The following is a 26,509-nucleotide window of genomic DNA, read 5'->3' as shown; positions in this document are numbered from 1 at the left end:
TGCTCTGCCACCCAGGCTGGAGTGCAGTGACACCATCTCAGCTCACTGCAGCCTCCACCTCCCTGGTTCAAGCGATTCTCCTGCCTCAGCCTCCCAAGTAGCTGGGATTATAGGCACGTGCCACCACACCTAGCTAATTTTTGATTTTTAGTAGAGACGAGGTTTCACCATGTTGGCCAGGATGGTCTCAATCTCTTGACCTCATGATCCACCCACTTTGGACTCCCAAAGTTCTCGGATTACAGGTGTGAGCCACCACGCCTAGCTGACTCTCATTTCCTCTTTCTACTCCCACCCACATTTTCTCAACACAGCAGCCAGAAAGATCCTTTTCGAATGTAAGTCAGATGACATCTCTTCTCTGCTCAGGCCCTCCAGTGGCTCCCCCTTTACAGTCTGTAAAACCTGAAACTGTCTGATGACCTACTAGGCCCTCCGTGGCCTCTCTGACCTCATAGGCTCCCACTCTCCTCCAGCCACACTGACTTCCGTGCAGTTCTGCAAATACACCAGACCAACTTCTGCCTCAGGGCCTTTGCACTGGCTCTCCCTCCTGCCTGGAATATTCTCACAAATGTCGGTGTAGCTCTTTCCTTCACATCCTGTAGGTCTCTGCTCAAGGTTACCTTCTTCATGAGGCCTTCTATGACCACGCTATCCCAAACAGTGTACACACACATACATGCACACTCATGTACATATGCACACACACACACACACACACACACTCATCTCCTTCCTCTTGGCCTGCTTTACTCTTCATCATTAGTATCTTTCATTTCCTGGCATGTTATGACTTTATCCATTCAGCTGTTTTTTGTCTCACTCCTCCACTTTATTTGTTGAGCTGGAGTTGTGTTTTGTCGTCCAGGTTGGAGTGCAGTGGCGTGATCTCGGCTCACTGCAACCTCTGTCTCCTGGGTTCAAGCGATTCTCCTGCCTCAGCCACCAACGTAGCTGAGAATACAGGTGCCTGCCACCATGCCTGGCTAATTTTTTGTATTTTTAGTAGAGATGGGGTTTTGCCATGTTAGCCAGCCTGGTCTTGAATTCCTGACCTCAGGTGATCCGTCCACCTTGCCCTCCAAAAGTACTGGGGTTTTAGGTGTGAACCACTGTGCGTGGCCTCTCCTCCACTTTAATAAAGGCTTCATGAATTTCTCCCCCACTGCTATGTGCCAGGCACCTAGAATAGTGCCTGGTACACACTGCGTCCTTAACAAATGCTTACTGATTGAGTGAGTGAATCAATGAATGAACAGAATGAAAGAGATCACTAGGGGCAGTGATCTTGTCTCTTGCTGGTCTATTTCTCCCTGAAGACCAAATTCACTCATAGGAACATGAGGCTGCATAAGTGGACTTTACTCCTCTGTCCCCCAGCCCCTCACATTTTTTTTTTAGGTTAAAAAATGGTTTCTGGGCTGGGCACAGTGGCTACTCAGGAGGCTGAGGCAGGAGAATCATCATTTGAACCTGGGAGGAAGAGGTTGCAGTGAGCTGAGATGGCGCCACCGCACTCCAGCCTGGGCAACAGAGTGAGACGCTGTCTCAAAAAAAAAAAAAAAAAATGGTTTCTGTTTAGGTTGACAGTTTAACGAGTGTGGGGTAGAACTTTAAGGTGGTATGGGCTGGATGTGCTGGCTTATGCCTATAATCCCAGCACTTTGGGAGGCTGAGGTGGGTGGATTACTTGAGGCCAGGAGTTTGAGGCCAGCCTGGCCAACATGGTGAGACCTCGTCTCTGCTAAAAATACAAAAATTAGCTGGGCATGGTGGCACACGCCTGCAATCTCATCTTCTTGGGAGGCTGAGGCAGGAGAATCCCTTGAACCCAGGAGGCGGAGGTTGCAGTGAGCTGGGATGGCACCACTGCATTCCAGCCTGGGCGACAGAGTGAGACCCTGTCTCAAAAAAAAGAACATTAAGGTGGTGACATTTGACAATGTTTAGTCTCTAGTGAAGCTATTCCATGCCCTTCCCCTTCCTTCATTCCTCCTCCCTTGTCTTTCAATTCCCTGCCATGGCCAAGCAGAGAGGAGGGAGGTGACAGCAGGTGGGGACTGCTCTGATCGGTGTTCCTATAACTGTGGGGGAACAATGATCTGTTTGTTGGCAGGTGCCTACTTTTTTCTGAATGTCCTTGTTTTCACTTAGCCACTCGGTATTTCTCCACTTGATATTTCTCGTTTGTGTGACATTAAGAGGTCTTAGATGAACTGGCTTTTAAAAAGATGTTTAAAATTAGACAAAGAGAAAAAAGTTACTTAAAAGGATTTAAAAAATAGGCTGAAACCATCCTAAAGATGAGAAATTTTGTCCAGGTAATATGTATTCTTTGTGGCCAGCGAAGTGTAGCTAAATCAAATTTGAATCCTCATTCACTCCAGGCTAACTCGGTGCCTTTGGGCAATTCTGTAACCTTTCCAAGTCCCAGTTACCTTCTCTGGAAAATGGAGAACATAAGCCACGGAGCAGGGCTCTCATAGTGATTAATACTATAATTACAATAGCTGGCCAGGCGCAGTGGCTCACGCCTGGAATCCCAGCACTTTGGGAGGCCAAGGCAGGCAGATCACCTGAGGTCAGGAGTTTGAGACCAGCCTGGCCAACATGGTGAAACCCCATCTCTACTAGAAATACAAAAAATTAGCTGGGCATGGTAATCCCAGGTACCTGGGAGGCTGAGGCAGGAGAACTGCTTGAACATGGGAAGTGGAGGTTGCAGTGAGCTGAGATTGTGCCACTGTACTCCAGCCTGGATGACAGAGTGAGATGCTGTCTCCAGGAAAAAAAAACTGCATCAAAAATTATCTATTTTGGTTAGTAAGTTGTTGGGTTTTTTTTTTTTTTTAAGAAAAATGATTTCTTTTTGGTTTTTTTTTTTGAGATGGGTTAGCTATGTTGCCCAAGCTGGTCTCAAACTCTTGGGCTCAAACAATCCTCCAGCCTCTCACCTGAATAGCTGGGATTACAGGTGTGTGCCACTGTGCCTGGCTGGCTGCTAAGTTTTGTACTACCCCCTTAAAATTTGCCCCCATAGTGAATGTCCTATTTGCCTCCTCCGAGTCCCCACTCAGCTAGACCTGCCTATCATCTAAGTAAAAAAATTTCCCCGGGGAAACAGAAGCATGATGTGTAGGGACTTTTCAAAGACTAACATTGTTGGTTCTCAAGGCAATAATACCTTTGTGCAACAGAGTGAGGAGGTATTCCTGTAGGCAGCAATGATTAGTTCTCAGCACAAGTGTGCCCCATGCTATGGGGCCCAGTAGCAGAGGGACTGTGGCCCTTCTTCCAAATTCCCGGGGAAGAAGTGCTGAGGGACTGTGAGAAGAGCAAAGGAACTGGCGGAAGTATACAAAAGCCAAACATAAACTGTGAGGCTGGGGTTCAGTGGCTCATGCCTGTAATCCAAGCACTTTGGGGACCTGAGGCAGGAGGATAATTTGAGCCCAGGAGTTCACAACCAGCCTGGGAAACATAGTGAGACCCCATTAAAAAAAAAAAAATTAGCCGGGTGTGGTGGCCTGTACCTGTGGTCTCAGCTGGTAGGGAGGCTGAAGTGGGAGAATCACTTGAGCCTAGGAGTTTGAGGCCACAGTGAGTCATGTTTTACCAGCCACTGTACTCCAGCCTGGAGACAGAATGAGACCCTGTCTCAAAAGAAAAAAATCACTGTATGGCTGAGCACAGTGGTGGGTGCCTATAATCCCAGCACTTTGGGAGGCTGAGGCAGGTGGATAGCTGGAGCCCAGGAGTTTGAGGCTGCAGTGAGCTATGATTGTGCCACTGCACTCCAGCCTGGGTGACAGAGCAAGTCCCTGTCTCAAAAAAAGAAAAAATTGCGAAATATCTAACATCAGTCTATCATTGACAATCTTTCTTTTTTTCTAGACTGAGTCTCACTCTATCACCCAGGCTGGAGTGCAGAGGTACAGTCTTGGCTCACTGCAACTCCCACCTCCCGGGTTCAAGTGATTCTTGCGCCTCAGCCTCCCAAGTAACTGGGACATGTGCCTGCTACCATGCTCGGCTAATTTTTGTATTTTTGGCAGAGACGGGGTTTCACGATGTTGACCATGCTGGTCTCAAACTCCTGAACTCAGGTGTTCTACCCACCTTGGCCTCCCAAAGTGCTGGGATTACAGGCATGAGCCACCATGCCCGGTCTATAATTGACAGTCTCTTAATCAAGAAGCAAATGAATGAATGCTGGCCTCTATAAACACAGTGGCTGCTGCATGGGACACTCTGAACGCTTAAGGCTAGTGGGCGGCTAGTGGGCTGCTAGTTGCTCTTCCTACGTAAGTTAGAAACTCATCCTGATTCAGCTGGGTTTTCTCCCAAAGCAGTTGATGTCAATTATGCTTGCAATAATGAAATTTGATTAAATGTGTAACCAGTGAAATTGGAGTTCAGAAAGAGTTGTGATTTATATGGAAATAAAGTTCAATCTTTGGAAGAGACTGGATAATAATGATTTTTTTTTTTTTTTTTGACATAGAGTTTCGCTCTGTCACCCAGGCTGGAGAGCAGTGGCGCAATCTCAGCTCACTGCAACCTCCAACTCCCAGGTTCAAGTGATTCTCCTGCCTCAGCCTCCCAAAGTGCTGGGATTACAGGTGTGAGCCCCCACGCCTGGCCTAATAACCATGATTCTTTAAAAATTGCTCTTGAATTAGTGTCTGTGAGAAAATTGAAAGACTGGGGGGGGGATGTCATAAAAGTATGAATGGGCTCATAACTTAGATTGCTTTGTGAACATCTCAAAGTTACTGCTCTGCTTTAAAAAAATGGACTTGTAGATGCGATATTATGGGAAGTGGTTTATATGAAAAAGACAGTTAAAAACTCAAAACATTGGTGAATGTATATTTACATACTATAAAATAAAATGTTTACAGAATATATGTTTGATTTAAAATAATTTCTTTATAACCAACTTTTCAATTACTCATTCCAATTACATCAGATAAATGGGATTTTACTATATTTGTTTACGTCAATGTAAACTTCACACATTTCCCTTGAAATTCCCACCATTAACACGTCTTAGTAATTTGTGCCTGTGCCGCACTTGGCAGTTTAGTCTTGATAGCACCATGATTATATCAACTTAAGAAAACATTTATTTTCACTGGTAATATTTATTTGCCTGTAGTTAAAGCTTAATCTGCAAAAATGGCACTGATTGGTTCCTTAAAGCAAGGAATATTTGCATAGGTTGTCTTGAATGGTTCATAGGATAATGGTACATTTGTAAGCAAGCCTCTGATTGGTTAATGGAGTAATACTATATTTGTAAATCTGCATATGAGCAGTGGGGAGGGGACAACTCCTTACTGTAGGTGGAGGAGGCACCTCTCCTTCCACTCCCAAGGTTGGCTAAGACCACAGAAATGTATCTTTTTTTTTTTTTTTTTTGAGACAGAGTCTTGCTTTGTCTCCCAGGCTGGAGTGCAGTGGTGTAATTTCAATTCATTGCAAACTCTGCCTCCTGGGTTCAAGCGTTTCTCCTGCCTCAGCCTCCCGAGTTACTAGGATTACAGGCGTGTGCCACCACACCCGGCTAATTTTGTGTTATTAGTAGAGGCGGGTTTCACCATGTTGACCAGGTTGGTCTTGAACTCCTGACTTCAGGTGATCCGCTCACCTCAGCTTCCCAGAGTGCTGGGATAACAGGCATGAGCCACTGCGCCCAGCTGCAAATGTATCTTATTGAAGTTGCCTGTGCTGCTCTCTGAGTCCCCATCAATCCTCACTTTTCCAGCACAATAGACCCCGTGGTGGAAGGACAGAGCGGGATGTAAAGGGAGGGGGCAGGGAGGGAGGAAGTACAACTCACCTGCCAGGGCCAGCTGTTGGGCCTCGCATCTTCACCTCCAACCACCCTAGACACGTTGGGCGGGTAAGCGGGGTCCCCACAACTGAGGGCTGTGAAAAGAGAAAGGATCTCGAGCCTAGGAAGCAGCAACCCGCACAGTGTAAACTACACTTGCTGCATTCAGAACTCCTAAATGGAAAGCCCTTCTTCTGGAAGGATCCCAGGAGGTCATAGAATCCTGCTCTTTGCGCCAATTCTTTGAAAGTCCATTCCAGTGTTCTTATAAATATAGGTCTGAATGCAGTAGGAGTTGGGAGGGGGTGAGAGGGGAGGACAGAAAGATCCCATGCCCAGCCCCACCAGGGGATGGGAAACCAGTGACTCTGGGTGACAGGGCTTACCTCCAGCCACCAAAGCGGACAGCAGTAGGGTCCTAATCATGGTGTGTCCGTGGGAGTTCTCTAAGTGCGGCCCTGGATAAGGCCCTGGTTTTATGGGCGAACTTATCAGTGAGAGATATACTCAGAGCATGCAAGATGGGGATTTTCTCAAAGCCTAATCAAAAAAAGAGCTTGTGTCCAAATATTTTTTTTTTCCATTTTCTGCCAACTGTCCCCCTAGCGATACTTTGAAAAAGATGCCAAAGGTACATATTGGAATATGGGTTCCATCTGTTTCGAAGAGATTAAGTTATGTGTTAGGGAAAGAAGAAACATACTAATTGTTGGTCCCTGGAGTTGTGCCTCTCCACCCCCACCGCGCCCCTGGTAAGATTGAGGAGAGGAGTCGTGTTTCCTTATTTTTCTTCTTTTTTCTTTTTGAGATGGAGTCTCGCTCTGTCACCACACTGGAGTGTAGTGGGGTTACTGCAACCTCTGCCTCCTGGGTTCAAGTGATTCTCCTGCCTCAGCCTCCCAGGTAGCTGGTACTACAGCTAGTGCCACTATGCCCTGCTAATTTATATATATATATATATATATATATATATATATATATATATATATATATATATATATATATTTTAGTAGAGACGGGGTTTCACCATATTGGTCAGGCTGGTCTTGAACTCCTGACCTCGTGATTTGCCTACCTTAGCCTCCCAAAGTGCTAGGATTACAGGCATGAGCCACTGCACCTGGCCACTTAAGCTTCATATTTTATCTTAAAGGTTCATGTGAATTTGGCATTCTGCTCTGTATCTTTGTTTGTTTTAATATAAAACTAAAGTTTGTCCTGTATGAGGCCACTGAACAAACACCTGCTGTGAATTTGCTGTGTGACCTTGGGCCAGTTCCACAGGATTTCCGGCCTGGGGTGCCAATCTACAAACAGAGAGGAAGAGGAACAGATTCTCGGTCTGTTCCACCACGTTGCTATAGGATTTTTTTTTTTTTGAGACAGAGTCTCGCTCTGTCACCAAAGCTGGAATGCAGTGGCGTGATCTCAGCTCACTGCAACCTCCACCTCCTGGGCTGAAGCGATTCTCCTGCCTTAGCCTCCCAAGTAGCTGGGATTACAGGTGCCCGCCACCACACCTGGCTAATTTTGTATTTTTTAAGTAGAGATGGGGTTTTACCATGTTGGTCAGGCTGGTCTCTAACGCCTGCCCTCAGGTGATCCACCACCTCAGCCTCCCAAAGTGCTGGGATTACAGGTGTGAGCCACTGTGCTCAGCCACTGTCAGGACTGGAAAGTGACACAAAACTTCACTCAGTTGTGCTTAAGCCAAAAGGTTATTCACTGGGCCACAGAATGGCAAAGTCCAGGAGCAGAGCTGGATTCAGGGCACTGGTGATGGTCCTGGACTTGGCTTTTCTTCATCTTTTCCTTCTGCCTTCTGCTTTGAGGTCTCATCTCAGACTCCATTAAGTGGCCTGTGGCTGCTCCGGGTTCTCCCTTCCTTGGGGACAAGATCACTGCAGGATCTCTGGTCCAGAGTTCCTCAATTGCAGCAGTGTTGACATTTTGGGCGGATGATTCTTTGCTATGCGGGCCGTGTCTATGTCCTGTGCATTGCAGGAATGTGACAGCTAGATGCCAGTCCCTACCCCTCTCCACGGAGCTGACACAACCAAAAATGTCTCCACACATTGCCAGATGTACCTTGGGGAGCAAAATCACCCCATCACCGCCTTCCCCTCTCCTTTTGCTTTGTAGCCTCACATTCCCACAGTCCCACATCCCCTCATCCCCTGCAGTGAGTGAGTGACAGCCTTCTGGTGGCTCCCTGCAGAAGCCTGCAACCTCTCTGATTGGACCTGCCTCAGGTCACATGCCCATTCCTGAGCCAATTGCTGCGGTGGGGAGGGGTTGCAATGCATTGATTGGCCAGGCCTCTCCCCCTTGGTCTTGGGCCAAGAGGTTTCACCCAGAACCTCCGGGATCCGGTGGGGTGGCGCCTGCACAAAAATCTAGTCTTCTGTGCTGGGAGGGGAGGAAAGAGAGGCAGAGGAGGCAGAGTGCGGGAGCTGCTACAGCACACTTCCTACCCTGGAGCTTAGTTCTCCATTTATATGTTTTGACAATGATGTAATGTGTCAGGTTCTCTACTGGGCTGGGTCCTTGGTGTCTCAGTGGGGCAGGGAGACGCAGATGCGTAATTCTTTTCTTTTTCTTTTTTTGAGTCAGAGTCTTGCTATGTCTCCCAGGCTGGAGTGCAATGACATGATCTCGCCTCACTGCAACCCCTGCCCCCTGGGTTCAAGCAAATTCTCCTGCCTCAGCCTCCCAAGCAGCTGAGATTACAGGCGTCCCCCACCACCACTCAAAAATTAGCCTGGCTAATTTTTTGTATTTTTAGTAGAGACTGGGTTTTGCCATGTTGGCTAGGCTGGTCTTGAACTCCTGACCTCAGGTGATCCACCCATCCTCCCAAAGTGCTGGGATTATAAGCATGAGCCACTGCACCCAGCCAGATGTGAAATTCTCATGGGGTTTGTGACTCATTCAGAACAACTGCTCTGAGGAGCCACATGGCTTAGTGGCTGGGGGCCTGGGCTTAAGCCCCGGGTGCCTCTGTGTAGTGAGCCTGTGGTTTGGATCCTTTCTACGGAGTGTGGCCTGGGCCAGCAGTAGCAGCACAGCTTAGTCGCTGGTTAGAAATGCAGAATGTCCCATCTTCACTGTCTGTGGTTTAATATATAATCTCAGATGATTTCCTTCCTCTGCGTATTAACATTTGAGAAGCACTGGACTAAGGCACATTTCACTCTCTTCCTTGGGTTCCTCGCCTATCAAAGAGAAACAATAACAATACCATTACGTCTTAGGGTTGTTAGAATCAAACAATAGTTTGATTTGATCACTCAGAATAGTAGCTGCAATAAAGGTTTACTCTTAATTCCTTAGACCTGCAGGCCTAAGATATTCGAATAGCACAGAATTCTTCAAACCTTTTCATCAAATAATCCAAGGAGTTTAGCAGTTGGCAAGCTTTCTGTGTAAAGGGCCAGACAGTAAATATTTCAGCAGGCCATATGGTCTCTGTCACAACTAGTCAACTTGGCCGTTGCAGTGCAAAAGCAGCCATATGGGCATAGCCGTGTTCCAATAAAACTTTATTTACAAAACAGATTGGATTCGCTGGCTCTAATTTGCAGTGAAGTGATGACCTGGGGTCGAGCACATGGCACTCACAATAACAAAATGTTTTGGAAGTCTCATTCTTCATTTGAAAGCTTAATTTGAATTTTGTGACTTCATAACATAGCTGGGTTTATTTCAATATAAAGTCTTTTCTTCCCTCCTGATCGTCACAGAAAATGGATGCGATGGGAAGATGCTGCCTATTTATTCTTTGCCTTCATGTGGTCCTGTGGCCCACTGCCATGAGAGCCTTTGTAGACTCAGCCTGTGTCTCAACTTGATGGGACTCAGTTTCTGGGACGTGGACCCCAAGGATATGCTGGAGGCCTGAGGCCTGCTAGGAATGAGGCTTCCTCTCCTAAGGAACAAAAAGAGAGAGGGAAGGCCGAGCTCAGTGGCTCATGCCTTTAATCACAGCACTTGGGGAGGCCATGGCCAGTGGATCACCTGAGGTCAGGAGTTCGAGACTAGGCTGGCCAGCATGATGAAACCCCGTCTCTACTAAAAATACAAAAAATTAGCTGGGCGTGGTGGCAGGTGCCTGTAATCCCAGCTACTCAGGAGGCTGAGGCAGGAGACTCACTTGAACCCGGGAGGCGGAGGTTGCTGTGAGCGCACAACTGCACTCCAGCTTGGGCAATAAGAGTGAAACTCTGTCTTTTAAAAAAAAAAGACACAGCGAAGATTTGAGTCCAGGGACTGAGGACAGTAGTAGTAACGACCCCCCTGCCCCATTCACAAGCCTCTGTTATTTCATCAGCTCCGAATAAGAAGACAGGGCAGTTGTTCATTTCACAGATGGGGAAAACTAAGGCCCAAAGAGGTTAAGTGACTCGACCACTGACCGCCTGTTGGTGATTTCAGAGCTCCAGCCCAGTGAGTACCCTTCCTCTGCCCTGCCTTAGTTTATGCTTCTTGTTTGAGTCAGAGAGAATGTGGCTGTGGTGGCTGACCAAGATGGCCCTGATTCCTCGCCTTCCCTGCACCCATGTCTTTTGCTATGCAGTGCCCTCCTGGGAGGTGGGTGAGACCAGGCTATCCAGTCTGACCCACAGAACCAGGCTGTCCAGTCTGACCCACACAGGATCAGCCAACCCAGGCTGACCCCTAAAGCTACGAGTGAGTCCAGCCCCAATCAGCAGGGCTGCCTGGCACCCCCAGGTGGGCCCAGACGTGTCAACAATAAGTGCTGGTTTGGGGCTGGTTGTCAGGCAGCAGTGTCATGCTTCTGGTAGCTGATACAGTGGCTGAAAATCTTTTGTGAGCATCTGGGAGCAGTAATTCTCCTCTCAAGCCTCTATCTCTCTGAGCTTATTGCCGGCTTCACTGAGACTTCTCGGCACCCCCACAGCCTACCTCTCCTGGTCACCAGAGGAGGTCAGTGTGCGAAGGCATCCTTAGACTTGAGGATTCATGGTAGAACAACAAATTGTTAGTTTCACAGGCTCTGGAGTTTGACTACCTGGGTTTAAATCGTGGTGTCCCATTACTAGCTGTGTGATCTGGGCTGAGGTTTGAAACCTCTCTGAGCCTCAGTTTCCTCATCCGTAAAGGAGGATGATAATTAGGGTTGTAATGAGGATGAAATGAGATTGTATATATGAAGTCTTGGGTGGAGCCTAACACTAATTACCAAGTGCTCAACACATGCTAGGCACGCAGTGGTATTAGGCATGTAGTGGCACACTAGTGGATCCGTGGCTCGTGGGGCTCTCAGCAGCCCCTTCTAGGCCTGCCAGCCCCCAGGCAGAAGGTGGAGGTGGGAGGTTCATGCCTAAGTTTCCAGTTTCCCTCCTTCCATCCACCAGTTTGTGACCCCTTGGACAAAGTCCACAAATCCCTACTGTCACCCAAGCCAGATCCCAGGGAGTCCTTCCTGACCCCTCCCTCTCCCTCCCCACTACACTCACCGCAGTGCACTTTGGATTTTGCCTTCTAACATGGGAGCAAGGATGGTGCATTCGGTTCCTATTGCTGTTGTAACAAATCACAAACGTAGTGGCTAAAAACACACACATTTATTATCTTATAGTTCTGGAGGTCAGAACTCCACAGTTTGTCTCACTGGGCTGAAGTCCAGGTATTGGCAGGACTGTTTCTTTCTGGAGGTCTAGAGAAGAATCCATTTCCTTGCCTCTACCAGCTTCTGGAGGCGGCCTGCATTCCTTGGTTCGTGGCCCCTTCCTCTGTCTTCAGAGCCAGCAGCACAGCATCTTCAAATCTCTCTCTGACCCTGACCCTCTTGTCTCCCTCCTCTAAGGACGCTTATTGATTACACAGAGCTCACCCAGATAATCCAAGATGGTCACTCCACGGCAAGACCCTTAATTTAATCATATCTGAAAAATCCCTTTTGCTAAGTAAGGTAACATGTTCACAGGTTCTGGGAATTAGGATATAGACATCTTTTGCAGGGAGCATATTCTGTTTACCATACATAGGCATTGATTCTTGGGCACAATGGTGGATCTTGTCCCCAAAGCTGAGAATTTTACCTCTTTTTTTTTTTGAGATGGAGTTTCACTCTTTCACCCAGGCTGGAGTGAAGTAGTGTGATCTTGGCTCACTGCAACCTCCACCCCCGCCCCCACCCCCCCCAACCAGGTTCAAGCCATTCTCCTGCCTCAGCCTCCTGAGTAGCTGGGATTGTAGCTGCCTGCCACCATGCCCCGCTAATTTTTTGTATTTTTATTAGAGATGGGGTTTTGACATGTTGGCCAGGCTGGTCTCGATCTCCTGACCTCAGGTGCTCCAACCCCCATGGCCTCCCAAAGTGCCAGGATTACAGACATGAGCCACATGCCTCGCCAAATTTTACACTCCTGTTGAACAAACTGAACTGTGGGTTGTGTTTCACCATGTATGAGCTAACAAATAGTAATTTTTGTGGTGGGTGGTTTTTTTTTTTTTTTTTTGAGACAGGGTCTCACTCTGTTGACCAGGCTGGAATGCAGTGGCATGATCATGGCTCACTGCAGCCTTGACCTCCTGGGCTCAAGTGATCCTCCTGTCTCAGCCTCCCAAGTAGCTGCCACCACAGGTACATGCCACTACACCTGGCTAATTTTTGTACTTTTTGTAGAGACGGGGGATCACTATGTTGCCCACACTGGTCTCGAACTTCTGGGCTCAAGCATTCCTTCTGCCTCAGCCTTCCCAGTAGCTGGGACTACAGGTCTATGCTACCATGCCTAGCTCCTGACAAATAGTGGTTTTGATAATTAATCAGATTCATGGAAGTTTATGTAGCTGTGGGGCTGGGAGCCTGCTGCTCAATACTGCAATTGTGCCTCTTAAATAATTACTGAGGCCGGGCACAGTGGCTCACGCCTGTAACCCCAGCACTTTGGGGGCGGATCACGAGGTCAAGAGATCAAGATCATCCTGGCCAACATGATGAAAACCCATCCTACTAAAAATACAAAACTTAGCTGGGCGTGGTGGCACACACCTGTAATCCCAGCACTTTGGGAGACTGAGGCAGGCGGATCATGAAGTCAAGCGATCTAGACCAGCCTGGCCAACGTGGTGAAACTCCGTCTCTACTAAAAATACAAAACTTAGCTGGGCGTGGTAGTATGTGCCTGTAATCCCAGCTACTCAGGAGGCTAAGGCAAGAGAATCACTTGAACCCGGGAGGTGGAGGTTGCAGTGAGCTGAGATTGCGCCACTGCACTCCAGCCTGGCGACAGTGCAAGACCCTGTCTCAAAATAATAATAATAATAATAATAATTACTGAATACCTCCCTTTTCTCCTTTTCATTACCACCTCCATCCAGGCTGCATTATTTCTGGCCTAGACTGCTGCAGCAGCCTCCTCACTGGCCTCCCTGCCTCCACTTTTGTGTGCTCCAGACCACCCTCCCCACAGCGGTCAGATGGACACTTTAGTGTATACATCGGACAACAGTGGCCACTTCCCACTGCCCTCAGCATGAAGACCTAGCTGCCCCTACCACTGTACAAGGGGCCCTCTGTGAAGGGCACTTGCTTCCTCTCCAGCCTTGTCTCTTGTCCCTCCCTGCCAGGGTGACCAACTGTCTTGGTTTGCCTGGGACTCTTCCAGTTTTAGCATTGAAACTCCTGTGTCTTGGAAAACTCAGTCCGGGGAAACCAGGACAATTGGTCACTCTGCCCCTGCCCCTGACTTTATGCTCTGGCAACACCGGAGTCACGCAGTCGCTATGCTTTGTTCATACTGTTCCCTCCACTGGAAAGTGACCCCTTCTATTCCCCAGTGAACTGATTAGCAAGTAACTGAAAACCTACTTCAGTGGCTAAAACAAATGCAGATGGATTTTTTTTTTCGCATAGCAAGACATTCGGAGGAAAATGGTGGCTGGCATTGCATCTACAGCTTGATGAGGTCTAAGCTGACATCTCTGTAATTCTCTTGGCCACAAGATGGCTGCCTCAGCTCCAGGCATTGCATCCATATTCAAGAAAGGAAGAAAGGGAAGAGGCAGCATCAGCTATGTCAGATCCTTCTTATCAGAAAAGATTTTGTTTTTCCAGAGGACGTTTTACACTGCAGGGCAGCAGAGCATAGTGTACAAGAGCACGGGCCCTGGAGCCAGATTACCAAAGTCTGGATCCCAGCTCCACCAACTGCTAGTTAAACGTTGGGAAGCACTAACAACCCTCTCTGGCCTCAGTTTTCTCATCTGTAAAATGGGCATGATGTGAATATTAACCTACCTCATAGGGTTGTTTTTGGGGATTAAGATAATGTAAAAGCTATAGAACAGTGCTTGGCACACACTAAGTGCCTGATAAATGTTAGATGTTATTTAATTATTAAACATTATAGGCCAGAATGGAGTCCTATAGCTCTGTAACTACAAGGAATCTGAGGACAACAAGCATTTAGCATTTATAACCCCCAATATAAAGATACACACAAAAGAAGACAGCTGGGAATGAGGCTGGGTGTGGTGGCTCATGCTTGTAATCCCAGTACTTGGGGAGGCCAAGGTGGGCGGGTCACCTGAGCTCAGGAATTTGAGACCAGCCTGGACAACATGGTGAAATCCCATCTCTACTAAAAAAATACAAAAAAAAAAAAATAAAAAAAAAAAAATAGTGGGGTGTGGTGGCATGTGCCTGTAATCCCAGCTAGTTGGGAAGCCAAAGTGGGAGAATCGCTCGAACCTGGGAGGCGGAGGTTGTAGTGAGCTGAGATCACGCCACTGCACTCTAGCCTGGGCATCAGAGCGAGACTCCATCTCAAAAAGAAAAAAAAAAGAAAAGTAAAGAAGTTAGCTGGGAATGAAGTTTGAATTAAGCAAACAGAACTACCTTCTGAACTTAGGTACCTCCTAGTCAAATTTTAAGACCAAGCTTGGTGGTGGTGGCTCACACCTGTAATCCCAGCATTTTGGGAGGCCGAGGCAGGCGAATCATGAGGTCAGGAGTTCAAGACCAATCTGGCCAACATAGTGAAACCTCTTCCCTACTAAAAATACCAAAAAGTAGCCGGGTGTGGTGGTGTGTACCTGTAATCCTAGCTACTCAGGAGACTGAGGCAGGAGAATCGTGTGAACCAGGGAGGCAGAGGTTGCAATGAGCCGAGATCACACCGTTGCACTCCAGCCCAGGTGACAGTACGAGACTCAGTCTCGAAAACAAACAAACAAAGAAACCACCAGTCTTGGGTGTCATTACCTCCAGGAAGCCATCCTGGACTCCTCCCATCAACTGGCACTGGTTTAAGTGTCCCTTTCCTATGCTCCTGGACTGTATTTCTGTTTTCAAATGTATTCCAGGGAATTCAGTGATCTATTTACTGGTCTGTCTCCTGCACAGCTGGGATCCTGTTATCCCTGGATTCTGGTCTGGGGGGTGGGGGGCTGCTGGGCTCCCTGTAGACCCCGTTACTTGTTGAGTAAATAAAGTCTTTCCTGAAACTTGCCTTGGCATCATGGGGGTGTGGGAGTCATGCCATGACTCCCTCACTTCTCGGGGACAAAGTCTGGTGGAGAAAAGAGACAACTCTCGTGCCAGTCTGAGGCAGCTGCAGCCGAGGGCTCTCCTGCAAGGGGTCCAGAGGCTGGGCTGGTGGGACCTCCACAGAACAGGGCATCCCCAGGAGCACACCAGCCCAGAGACCCCATCATCAGGGTCCGTTCCTCCTGGCACGTCCCTGCCGGGACACTGGGTCCCTCCCATCTCTGGCCCCTCTTGCCCTTTTGTCAGCTTCAGGAGAACTCTCTCCTCCTGAGACTTCTGGATCAGGTGTTGCCGGCTGTCCCAACTCTTTCTCTCTGGGCCTCAGTTCCCCGACCTGTCGAATGCAGTGAAAGCATACCCAGCTCTGACCACTGTGATTCTGCGTGGGATCCATTGCCTTCTTCAAATGTACATCTTCTGAGGGTGGGGCTGGGCTCTCTGCCTTCTCCTGTACCCTCACCATGCCCCGCACAGGGCTGGACACAGAGGCTGGCTCACTAAACATTTCTCGAAGCAGAGAGCCCCGGCCAACAGCAGCTGTGGGCTCTGTGCTGTGGGCTGGGGTGGGCAAGGTCCCTGCCAGGGAGCCCCTTCCCCAGGAGTGGTTGTCCCTGAGCTTTGGCCATCCTCTGTGGCCTGGCCTCTCTGGGCTGGGGGAGGCTGCTTTTGGGGACATTCTGTCTTCCACCTGCAGCTGGGGGGCTGTGAGGACCCACCAGGCCCCTCAGTGGAGGTAGGATCAGAGAAGCGAATGGTTTCATCAGGGTCTCACCGGCTCACAGCTTGTGAGGTGGAGTGGGGAAGGTGTCTGATGTGTCCTTAACTCCCATCCCCTCCGGCTTCACAGAAGACTTCCTGGGATCTCCATCCCCAGCCCTTGCCTCCCATGAATGCCCCAGGAGGCTCCTTCCTAGGCCCTCTCCCTGGGCCTCTCTTTCCCCACCTGTCTAATCGGGGTGGGGGAAGCTGGCTGGGTGGGTGTCTCCTTGGCTCCACAGTGTGGAAAGGGGCAGCAGCAGAGCCTGGAAGCAACAGACGCAAATCAAGGACCCAGGCGGCTCGAGGGAAAGGAGGTTTATTGCTGTTGCAGGCACTCGCTGCTGCCGTTCCCAGCGACAAATCACAGCTGCATTTTCTGGAGGAGCAGAGAACAGTGTGAGGGACTCAGGGCTGTGCCACCTTCAAGGGCAGTACAAGGCTCCGCCCGGAGGGTGGGTCTGTGGGGGAATCCCCCGCCTTAACATGCCAGCCTTGTCCCTGTCCAAGGGGTCTGAGCCCCTTGGCATTTCAGGCCACTGTGCAAATGGGGCTTGGAACACATGCTCTTCCCAGCAGGGATGCCCCCAGCTAAGTGTGCCCCTCTGTTCCCCTACCCTCAAGGTGATAAGTGGCCATCCACACCATCCCCCTCCTCTGCTGGGCTATACCCTCAGGGGGTCGGTTTTGGGGAGAGACGGGTGTGGAGCCTGGATGAGGACGTGAGTATTTGCTGAAGGCAGTGGATGAGTGGATGGAGGAGTTGATGACTGTTTCCTTATTGACATTCAACTCAAGGCCTGCTGCTGCAAGCACTCGATCAATATTTCTTGAAAGAGAGTGAATGTTGAATAAGTGTATGAATGAATCACTGAATGAGTGAATAAATGCATGAATGAATGAATGAGGGAGTGGGTGAGTAAGGGCGAGGGGCTGACAGGTGCAGAGACAGCTGTGGAGGCAGCACCCACCTCGTTGATCCAGTCGATGTAGGCGGACACCCGGGTGTAGACTACAGGCTTCTTGACAGTGTTGCAGCCCAACCCAGAGCCAAAGCTGACGATGCCAAACACCTCCCAGGAGCTGTTCTCCAATTGGCAGTTCAGTGGGCCACCCGAGTCCCCCTGCAGCAGACCAGGAGGGCATCAGTCCTTCACTAGGCCCCTGAGAGGCAGTTTGGGGAGCAGGGCTGGGTGGGTGGGGGATTGGGTTGGCTTTCTCAGCCTCAGTAGACAGTTTTGGACTCAGGCTGCCCAAGGTGAGAGAGACAGAGGAAACGTGTTTGGGGCTGCCTTGGCCTCATTCTGGAGGCTCTGGGGTGTCCGACTAGCTCTTGGTTTCCTGTGTGATCTTGGGATGATGTTATTCCTCTCCGTGGCTCAGTTTCCCTAGCTGTTCATGTCACCTTGTCTAAGACTCTGTGAGCTACCCAGAGCAGTGAGGATGCTGGCATCTGTGCTGGAGGCCTGGGAAGGCGAGGAAGGAGGGCAAGAATGGGGAAAGGGCCATGTGTTTGAAAACAGGACATTCCCTGATTATCTTAGATGTTTCATGGTTCTGGTCTCCCTGGACTGGTGGAGTAAATGGCATGGAGGGACATGTGTAGCGACTTCAGTGATGCCTCTTCTGTGTCCTTTAGACTCATGTAGTCCTAACCCTGTGAAGTAGTTACTAGAATTCCATTTTACAGATGGAAAAACTGAGGTCAGAGTTTCAATGGCCTTCCCAAGGTTACACAGCTCATAAATGGTGGGTCTGGGGCTTGAACTCAGTTAGTCAAGCTCAATGCTCATGCGCTCACCACAGTGCTGGGGGGTGATAGGCTTCCCCTGAGCCTGCTGGGCCCAGCCAGGGCTTGCTCAGTCTCCTCCTGGGGAAGTGTTTGGCCCATTGCACCCCCCTTTGCCCATGCCCACTTGGCCACTGGGAGTAGGGAAAAGTGCAGAACCTAGCCACTCACATTGCAGGCTGAGATGACGCCGTCGCCCCCGGCGCACACCATGGTCTCCTTTACCCTGAAGCCCCACCAGTCGCTCCTGGAGCACGTGGCGTGATCCACCACTGGCTGCAGGCCCTGCTGCAGCTCATCAGCAATGGGGCCGTTGGCTGGGGAGAGAGTGGGCAGTGAGCAGGGAGGCAGCCGGGCAGCCCAGCCCCGCCCCAGGCCTTCAGGGAGCAGAGGCCTGGGACAGGACCCAGGGGAGTGCTGGCTGAGATGCTGTGAGCACCACACACCTGCCCTTCATCAAGAGGCCAGCCAAGATCCCAGAGGACTGGGAGCAGGCTACTGAGAGCCCTTGGGGGAATAGCCATTGAGCTGAGTTGTCTTGAAATTGGATTCTGGGGGTTAATTGTCATCATTCCCTGCAGGTCTCTGCCTTGGCTGTCACACATTAAAAACCCTTTCTCACCCCAATATTTTCTTGTTTTCTTTCCTTCTTTTTTTTTGGATACAAGGTCTCACTCGTTGCTCAGGCTGGAGTGCAGTGGCAAGATCACAGCTCATGGCAGCCTCAAAGCCCTCAAGAGATCCTCTCGCCTCAGCCTCCTGAGTGGTTTGGGACTACAGGCACACGCCACCATACACCGCCATTTAAAGAATTTTTTTTTGTAGAGGCAGGGTCTCACTATGTTGCTCAGGCTGGTCTTGAACTCCTGGCCTCAAGAGATCTTTCCTCCTTGGCTTCCTAAAATGCTGACATTACAGGCGTGAGCCACCACATTTGGCCTCTCCCCCAGGATTTTCTAAATAGTGATCTGCATTTTCTCCCGTCTCCCATAGTTTCATTATTTGCATTTAACTTTTAATTCAGCTGGGATCTATTTGGGCATATGGTATACCATAGATGTCATCCCCCCACAAACGGTTTATTTTAGTTATATATTTATGCGACACTACGTGCCAAGTGCTGTTCTGAACACTTGGCAAATCCGAATTCATCTAAGCCTTACCACCTCTCTCAGAGACACTTGTTAGCGTGTCTGTCACATGGTATGTGCTTAATAAATATTAGCTGTTATTGTTACAGGGATTACAAAGACGTGAAAATGTGAAGGCAAAAGGGAAAGCAGCGGGCAAATGTGGGTGGCATGCTGCTTCCTTCAGGAAGGCTCTCGGGATTTGCCAGGGACAATACTCACTCCAGAGGCGGCCCCAGCCAGTGACATAGCAGGGATAGTCCTGGGAGAGCAGGGAGTCCTTCTCTGGCAGGCAGGCCACCTGGATGGTGTCACTCAGCTCCACGTGCTCTGCAAGCTTGATGAGGGCAATGTCATTGCTGGAATCCAAAATGGAGAAGGTGAGGGGCAGGAGGGCCCTGGCCCCCCAAGCCCAGGCTAGGGAGCTCGGGCTGTGAGTTGGGAGTCAGGTCAAGGGTGCTCAGGAGTCCTTCACAAACATCCTGACTGCTAGCTTCTTCTTGGCCTTTGGGGATGCCAGGACAAATGATTCATCATCCAGCATGGTTGCTTGCCCTGTTGACAAGCTGCTTCCCACATTATCACCTCGGGGAAGGGCTGACAGAGGGAGATGGGGGGAAGTGTTCCAAACCATTGCTGGCTGTGCTTTAGTCAGAAAGAGGCTATAGCAAGTTGAGAATTCGAATCCCCAAAGATGGCACTTGCAGATGCCAGTTTTCATATTTTCGTGTTACAGGAGTAAAAGCTGGCCGCCCCAGACAGACCTGGGGACCTCGGTGGGCTGTGTGACCTCGGACACATTTCTTAACCTCTCTGAGCCTTGGTTCTTTGTCCAGGACTGTTGTGAGGATTACATAACAGATGGCATATAAAGTGTGATTGCAATGTGGGCATACAGTAGGCCCAGCCTCTGGAGAGACACTGTGGGGGTCTTCCTTGTGGACCTTCCTGGGAGCCTTGGCCAATGAAGGGGATAAGAGGGGCATTTGTCTCCACTTAGCATTTTGCCATTTTGTGTAAGAGAGTCATTTGCTGGCTGTCCAGGGTGAGGATGGGTGTCAGATGTTAGATGCAGTGAACCCCAAGTTTCTCTTCAAAGAATCAGTGTGTCAGTATGTTCAGCTCTCTCATTCTTTGATTCTCCATTTTAAAGTTTAACTTCCTTGTAATCCAGTAAACAACCTTCTCCTCCGGTTCTAATTGGTAGTTCACGTCGGTTTCCCAGGCCCCCAGCTCCGTCCTGACTCATCCGGGTCACCTGCTCCGGTCACCTGCTCTGGTTACTTTCTTTGACCTTGGTCACCCCTGGCTGCCTGCTCTGACCCGCCCATAACTGTCCTTCCCACCAAACCACCCACCCTGCCACTCCAGCTCGGACCCCTGCTTTCTTTAAAATAGCCAATCAGGATTAGTCTAGCTTGGGCGGTCTAACCCTAGCCAATAGGGGAGCGACGCAGCAGTAGGGGCGTCCCCCGTCAGGCATAAGTGCCCCTTCCCCTCGTTGTCCAGGTGTGCGGCCACCATGGCTCCATCCTTGAGCCGCACTCTTCTATAGAAATAAACCGCCTTGCTGAGATGATTTATCTTCAAGTGCTGTTTTTTTGCGGCATCGAAATTTTACTTATAACACAGGTACGAGTGGGACAGGCTCTGTGGCTCCGTCTCGGGGACCCCGACTTCCGCACTGCCCCCAGCGGCCGTGGGATGGGCAGCTCATTACTCACCGCACCAGGAAGGAGTTCCATTTCTCGTGGACATAGATGGTGTCCACACCCACGAACAGGGATCCTTCCTCGTCTTCCACCTCCAGGTTGTTCTTCCCCAGGCCCACACGGTAGGTCCGGGTGTTGCTGGGTGAAGGAAGGGGACCAGGTCAGGGTGGCCCCCTGGTCCTGCCAGCCCATGGGACAGCGAGGAAGCTCAGGGCTTTTGTGGGACTCAGTTGGGGGGAAAGGAGTGTCCCCCCTGTCCTTTCCCAGGGTCAGGGGAAAGGGTCCAGGACTTGGGGTCAAGGGACTTGGGTTCACGTTGTGGCCTTTCTTCTCCTGGCTGTGTAGCCTTGTGCCTCAGTTCCCTCATTTGTAAGAGGGAGGCAATACTGGAACTTACTCCCAGGGCAGCTGTGAGAATAAACTCATCCAAGCTTCCACCGCTCTTGCCTGCACGTTTGTGGCATCCGCCTAACTGCCTCTCACTGGTGCGCTGGCCTACTCCTGTCTGTTCTGAATTCAGCAGCGTGAGTTACAAAATATCTCAGGCCAGGCGTGGTGGCTCACTCCTGTCATCCCAGCACCTTGGGAGGCCAAGACGGGAGGACTTCTTGAGGCCAGGAGTTTGAGAGCAGCCTGGGCACATGGCAAAACCCCATCTCTACAAAAAGTGGAAAAATCATGGTTAGGTTTGGGATTCTAAGTTTTTTTTAAAAATGAAGAAGAAGAAGAAGAAACATTAGCTGGGAATGTGTGGGGGTCTGTGCTTATAGTCCCAGCTACTCAGGAGGCTGAGGTGGGAGGATCACTTGAGCTCAGGAGATCGAGGCTACAGTGAGCCACGATGGCACCACTGCATTCCGGCCTGGGCTATGGAACGAGACCCTGTCTCTACAAAAAACAAAAGTATATATGAAATATACAAAATGAAATATATTGTAAGTATATATTTTATAAAATATATTAAAAATATTTTATGGAATATAGAAAAATACGTCAGCCCACAACTCTCCTTTGCTGAGAAACCCTTCCAGCAGCTCCATGTTACTGAGGGTCGAAGCCAGAGTCCTGGCCTGACCTGCACAGTGTGGCCGTCACTTCCTCCCGCTCTCCAGCACACGCTGCCCCTGCCATCGCGGCGTCCTCAATATTTCTCAACCACACCGACAGGTCTCTTCTCCAAGCCTTCGCATGGCTGTTCTCGCTGCCTGGAACACCCTTCCCCTAGGGCCATAATTTCCTCCCTCACTTCCTTCAGGCCTTTGCCCAAATATCCCCCTTTCAGCTCTTCCCCTGCCATCCCATTTAAAATAGAACCCCTCATTCTGTTTGTCCTCTTCCCAACTTATTTTTGTATTTTTTACTTTTTTGAGATAGAGTCTCACTCTGTTGCCCAGGCTGGAGTGCAATGGCGTAATCTCGGCTCATTGCAAACTCCATCTCCTGGGGTCGAGCTATTCTCCTACCTCAGCCTCCCTAGTAGCTGGGATTATAGGAGCCTGCCATCACACCTGGCTAATTTCTGTATTTTTAGTAGATACAGTTTTCACTATGTTGGCCAGGCTGGTCTGGAACTCCTGACCTCAGGTGATCCTCCTGCCTCGGCCTCCCACAGTGCTAGCACCTGACCAAGACCTTATTTTTTATCACTGGAGATGTTATATATTTATTTAATTGTCTGCTGCTCTGCCTGCCAGAAGAATATAAGTTTCCTGAGAGCACAGACTTTGTTTTCACTGCTGTTTCCTGGCATATAGTAGATGCACAATAAATGTTTGACTGAATAAATGCACAACTGAGTTACTGCGTGTGAGTAGCTTATGTAGGCCAGTGCCTGGTTGTGGAGAAGCTGCTCAGTAAAAGCAGAGTTTCAGGCTCCCACCCCTGGATGACGGCCGGGTCTCAGGGCGTCATCCCTGCACACCTGATGCAGTGGGCAGCCGTGAGGACGAAGTTGCTGGCAATCAAGGTCCCGCCGCACGTGTGCCTCCACGTGTCATCCTTGAGGTACTGGAGGGAGATCTGCAGGAGGGTGGGGAGCGCTGTGTGTCAGCCTGTAGGTCCGTGGGCCCTCACCCCATCACCTTCTCTCTCTCTACCTCCCAGCCCCACACAGGCTTACCTGCCAGGGCCAGCTGTGAGGCCGGGCATTCTCTCCTCCCACCACTCGGGCGGATAGGTTGGGCAGGAAGCTGGGCACCCCGCAGCTGGAGGCTGAGGAGACAGGAGGCCAGGAGAGCCGGTGAGTGGGGCCGGCTGACCATGGGGAAAGGGGTGGGAGGGTGGGCAGATGGAAGGAGCACAGACTTGGGGCGAGGCGGACACGGGGTTCGTGTTTTACTGTGTGACTTGAGGGGAAGCCACCCCGGTCTCTAGGCTTTGTCTTCCCTTTCTGTGAAATGGGAAGAATCACACTAACCTGGTGAGTTTGTCCTGAGAACTGAATTAGACAACACATAGGAAAGAAAGAGCTTGGCCGGGCGCGCTGGCTCACGCCTGTAATCCCATCATTTTGGGGGGCCCAGGTGAGCGGATGACTTGAGGTCAGGAGTTTGAGACCCGCCTGACCAACATGGCGAAACCCTGTCTTTACTAAAAATACAAAAATTAGCCGGGCATGGTGGTGCACACATGTAATCCCAGCCATTTGGGAGACTGGGGCAGGAGAATCGCTTGAGCCTGGGAAGCCGAGGTTGCAGTGAGTCGAGATAATGCCATTGCATTCCAGCCTGGGCGGCAAGAGCAAAACTCCATCTCAACAACAACAACAAAAATGTGTGTGGCGTGTGTGTGAGTGCCTGGTACACCTGTGTTCTGCTGCTGCTTTCTAGGCCCCTGCATCATGGTGTGTGTGAGAGAGCATTAAATCCACTGTGATAGCTGGGAAGCTGTGAGGAGTGGTCAAGAACGTGTGCCATTCTGCAAGACAGATGTGGACTCAAATTCTGCCTCTTCCACAACCCGCCATGTGATGTCAGGCAAGATAACGAGTCACACTGAACCTCGACGTCCTCATCTGTAAAATGGGGCTATTAATAGACCCTACCTTTTTTTTTGAGATGGAGTTTTACTCTCGTCACCCAGGCTGGAGTACGATGGCCCCATCTCGGCTTACTGCAACCTCCACCTCCTGGGTTCAAGCGATTCTTCTGCCTTAGCCTCCTGAATAGCTGCGATTACAGGTGCCCACCACCGTGCCTGGCTAATTTTGGTATTTTTAATAGAGACGGGGTTTCACCATGGTGGCCAGGCTGATCTCAAACTCCTGACCTCAAGTCATCCACCTGCCTTGACCTCCCAAAGTGCTGGGATTACAGGCGTGAGCCACCGCACCCGGCAATACACCCTACCTCTCAAGGTTGTTTTGAGGTTGAAATTGGCTCCTACGTGTAAGGGGCCTAGCACAGTGCCTGGCACACACTAAACACACAGAAGCAGGAGCTGCTGTTTTTACTGCTGTCGTTGCTGTTAGCTGGAAAGACTCTTAATTAAGTGCTCGTCTTTGCCAAAAAAGCCAGTGAGATTTAGAGCGGTGACGCGACTTTTCCGGGTCCCGCAGAGAAGAAGTGGCATTTAAGCCAAGTCCCTGGCCTCCTAATCTGGGAAAATGCCACCAAAATGATGGAATAGAGAATCCCCAAGGGGGAGAGTGCTGGGAAAGGCAAATCCCAACGGTCCCTGGGGTGACCCCAGGATGGGCATCTCGTGTCCCCACGCCTCACGTGGTGTTTCCACGTCTCATTTCTAACCAGGGACAGGTTAGATCACCTTCCCTGTTTTGTAGATGTGAAAACAGTTACCAGGCAGGCTGTGGCTCGTCTGGCACACAGCTGGTTGGTAGCATCTGAACCCACAGGGGACCCTAAGGCGCCTTTCTTGGAGAGCAGAGGCCCCCCTCCCATCCTATCCTCGCCCTGGAGGCCAGCCCCGGCTTGCTGGCGGCAGCCCCACCCCACCACTTACCGCAGGCCAAGAGTGCGGTGAGGACAGTGACGCCCAACATGGTGTGGGTGCTCAGGACTGACTGGCTGTCGGCGTGGGCTGGGAGCACACTTATAGGCAGGAGCGGGGTGAGTCCACCTGGTCAAGGCCGAACCGCCCCTTGGAGAGAGAAATCTGCGCTGATAAGGCCCTTTTCCCGACCTCGGGTGGTTACTGTTTAATTTGGGCAGGAGACGGGGCTTTCTTGGAAGTATGGATTTTCCAAGGATCCTGAGACAGAAAATTCTGAGGTGCTTTTTGGCACTCCCCACCCCACTCTGCTTGAGGTGTGTGTTCATTCCCTCACCCTACCTTATACTTTACTTATTTATTTATTGGAGATGGAGTCTTGCTCTGTAACCCAGGCTAAAGTGCAGTGGCGCGGTCTCAGCCATCTGTAACCTCCACCTCCCGGGCTCAAGTGATTTTTGTGCCTTAGCCTCCCGTGTAGCTGGGATGACAGGTGCCTGCCCCCATGCCAGGCTAGTGTTTTTTGTTTGTTTTGTTTTTTCGACACGGAGTCTTCCTCTGTTGCCCAGGCTGTAGTGCAGTAGTGTGATCTCAGCTCACTGCAACCTCTGCCTCCTGGGTTCAAGCGATTCTTCTACCTCAACCTCCTGAGTAGCTGGGACTACAGGCGTATGCTACCATGCTTGGCTAATTTCTTGTATTTTTAGGAGAGACAGGGTTTCACCATGTTAGCCAGGATGGTCTCAATCTCCTGACCTTGTGATCTGCCTGCCTAGGCTTCCCAAGGTGCTAGGATTACAGGCGTGAGCCACCGCACACAGCCACAATATTTTAAATTTTATTTCTTTATTTTTTGAGACGGAGTCCTACTCTGTCACCTAGGCTGGAGTCTTGGCTCACTATAACCTCTACCTCCTGAGTTCAAGCGATTCTCCTGTCAGCCTCCCAAGTAGCTGGGACTACAGATATATGCCACCAATTTTTTGTATTTTAGTAGAGACATGGTTTCACCATGTTGCCCAGCTTGGTCTCAAACTCCTGAGCTCAGGCAATCTGCCTGCCTCAGCCTCCCAAAGTGCTAGGATTACAGGTGTGAGCCACCGCGTCCGGCCCCTACCTTACTCTTTAGTTATTTATTGGGCACCTACTATGTGTCAGGCATTGCGCTCAGGTCTTCTTGTATTATCTCACTTAATTCTTCCAACAACATGAAATAGACACTGTTATCTGCTCTGACATGAGATGAGAAAGGACCAGGCACAATGGTGCATGCCTGTAGTCCCAGCTACTCCTGAGGTCAAGGCAGGAGGATCGCTTGAGCCCAGGAGTTCGAGGCTGCAGTGAGCCGTGATCGTGCCACACTGCGTTCCAGCACAGGTGACAGAACAAGACTTTGTCTCTACAAAAATAAAATAAAAGTGAGGAAGCTGAGACTCAGCGGGTAAGTGACCGTCTAGGGTCACACGGCTGAGCAGCAGCAAAGCCAGATTTTGAAGTCGGAGCTTCTAACAGCAGCCTGGTGCTTCAAGCTGTGGAGACACACTGCTCCTTCTCTGCCTTTCTAGTGCTATTAGATCGCTTCCTGGCTCTCTTTCTGTCTCATCCATCTAATTGTTGGGCTTGGTGCACTCCTGCCCCTACCCCCAGGGCTGTGGTTGGAGGTGGAGGCTCAGGAGACCATGGAAGGTGCTTAGTTGGCCAGAATCCTTCCTGGAGTCAGCTTAGTTGTAGGCCCTCAGTTTCCCCATCTCTAAAATGGGCCAATAGGACCAGATGGAGTCTCAGGTCCCTTTCAGTCCTGTGATTCCATGA

General features: G+C 50.1%; 2 protein-coding genes across 2 annotated transcripts in view; both read right to left on the bottom strand.

Annotated features, from left to right (window-relative positions):
* Positions 1–6,287, bottom strand: part of LOC108286852 (chymotrypsin-like elastase family member 2A) — a 20,008-nt gene extending 13,721 nt beyond the window's left edge. Inside the window, exons 1-2 of the mRNA XM_017504975.2 lie at positions 6,229–6,287; positions 5,849–5,937 (exon numbers count right to left, since the gene is read on the bottom strand). Of these exons, the coding sequence (XP_017360464.1) occupies positions 5,849–5,937; positions 6,229–6,268 (129 nt within the window). The 5' untranslated portion in view covers positions 6,269–6,287. The remainder of the gene's footprint in view (positions 1–5,848; positions 5,938–6,228) is intronic.
* A 10,134-nt stretch (positions 6,288–16,421) lies between these two features.
* Positions 16,422–24,816, bottom strand: CTRC (chymotrypsin C). Its single transcript, XM_017504946.2, has 8 exons — positions 24,710–24,816; positions 22,869–22,960; positions 22,671–22,768; positions 20,762–20,887; positions 19,260–19,396; positions 18,079–18,224; positions 17,090–17,242; positions 16,422–16,497 (listed from the first exon to the last, which is right to left on the bottom strand). Exons 1-8 carry the CDS (start codon positions 24,747–24,749, stop codon positions 16,483–16,485), a joined length of 807 nt encoding a protein of 268 aa, XP_017360435.1. The 5' UTR covers positions 24,750–24,816; the 3' UTR covers positions 16,422–16,482.
* Positions 24,817–26,509: the final 1,693 nt, after the last annotated feature.

The sequence above is a fragment of the Cebus imitator genome, unplaced genomic scaffold (genome assembly GCF_001604975.1).
Source record: "Cebus imitator isolate Cc_AM_T3 unplaced genomic scaffold, Cebus_imitator-1.0 Scaffold15, whole genome shotgun sequence".
Lineage (NCBI taxonomy): Eukaryota > Metazoa > Chordata > Mammalia > Primates > Cebidae > Cebus > Cebus imitator.
The sequence above is the reverse complement of the archived record's forward strand: the minus strand, read 5'-3'. Positions and strand labels throughout refer to the sequence as shown.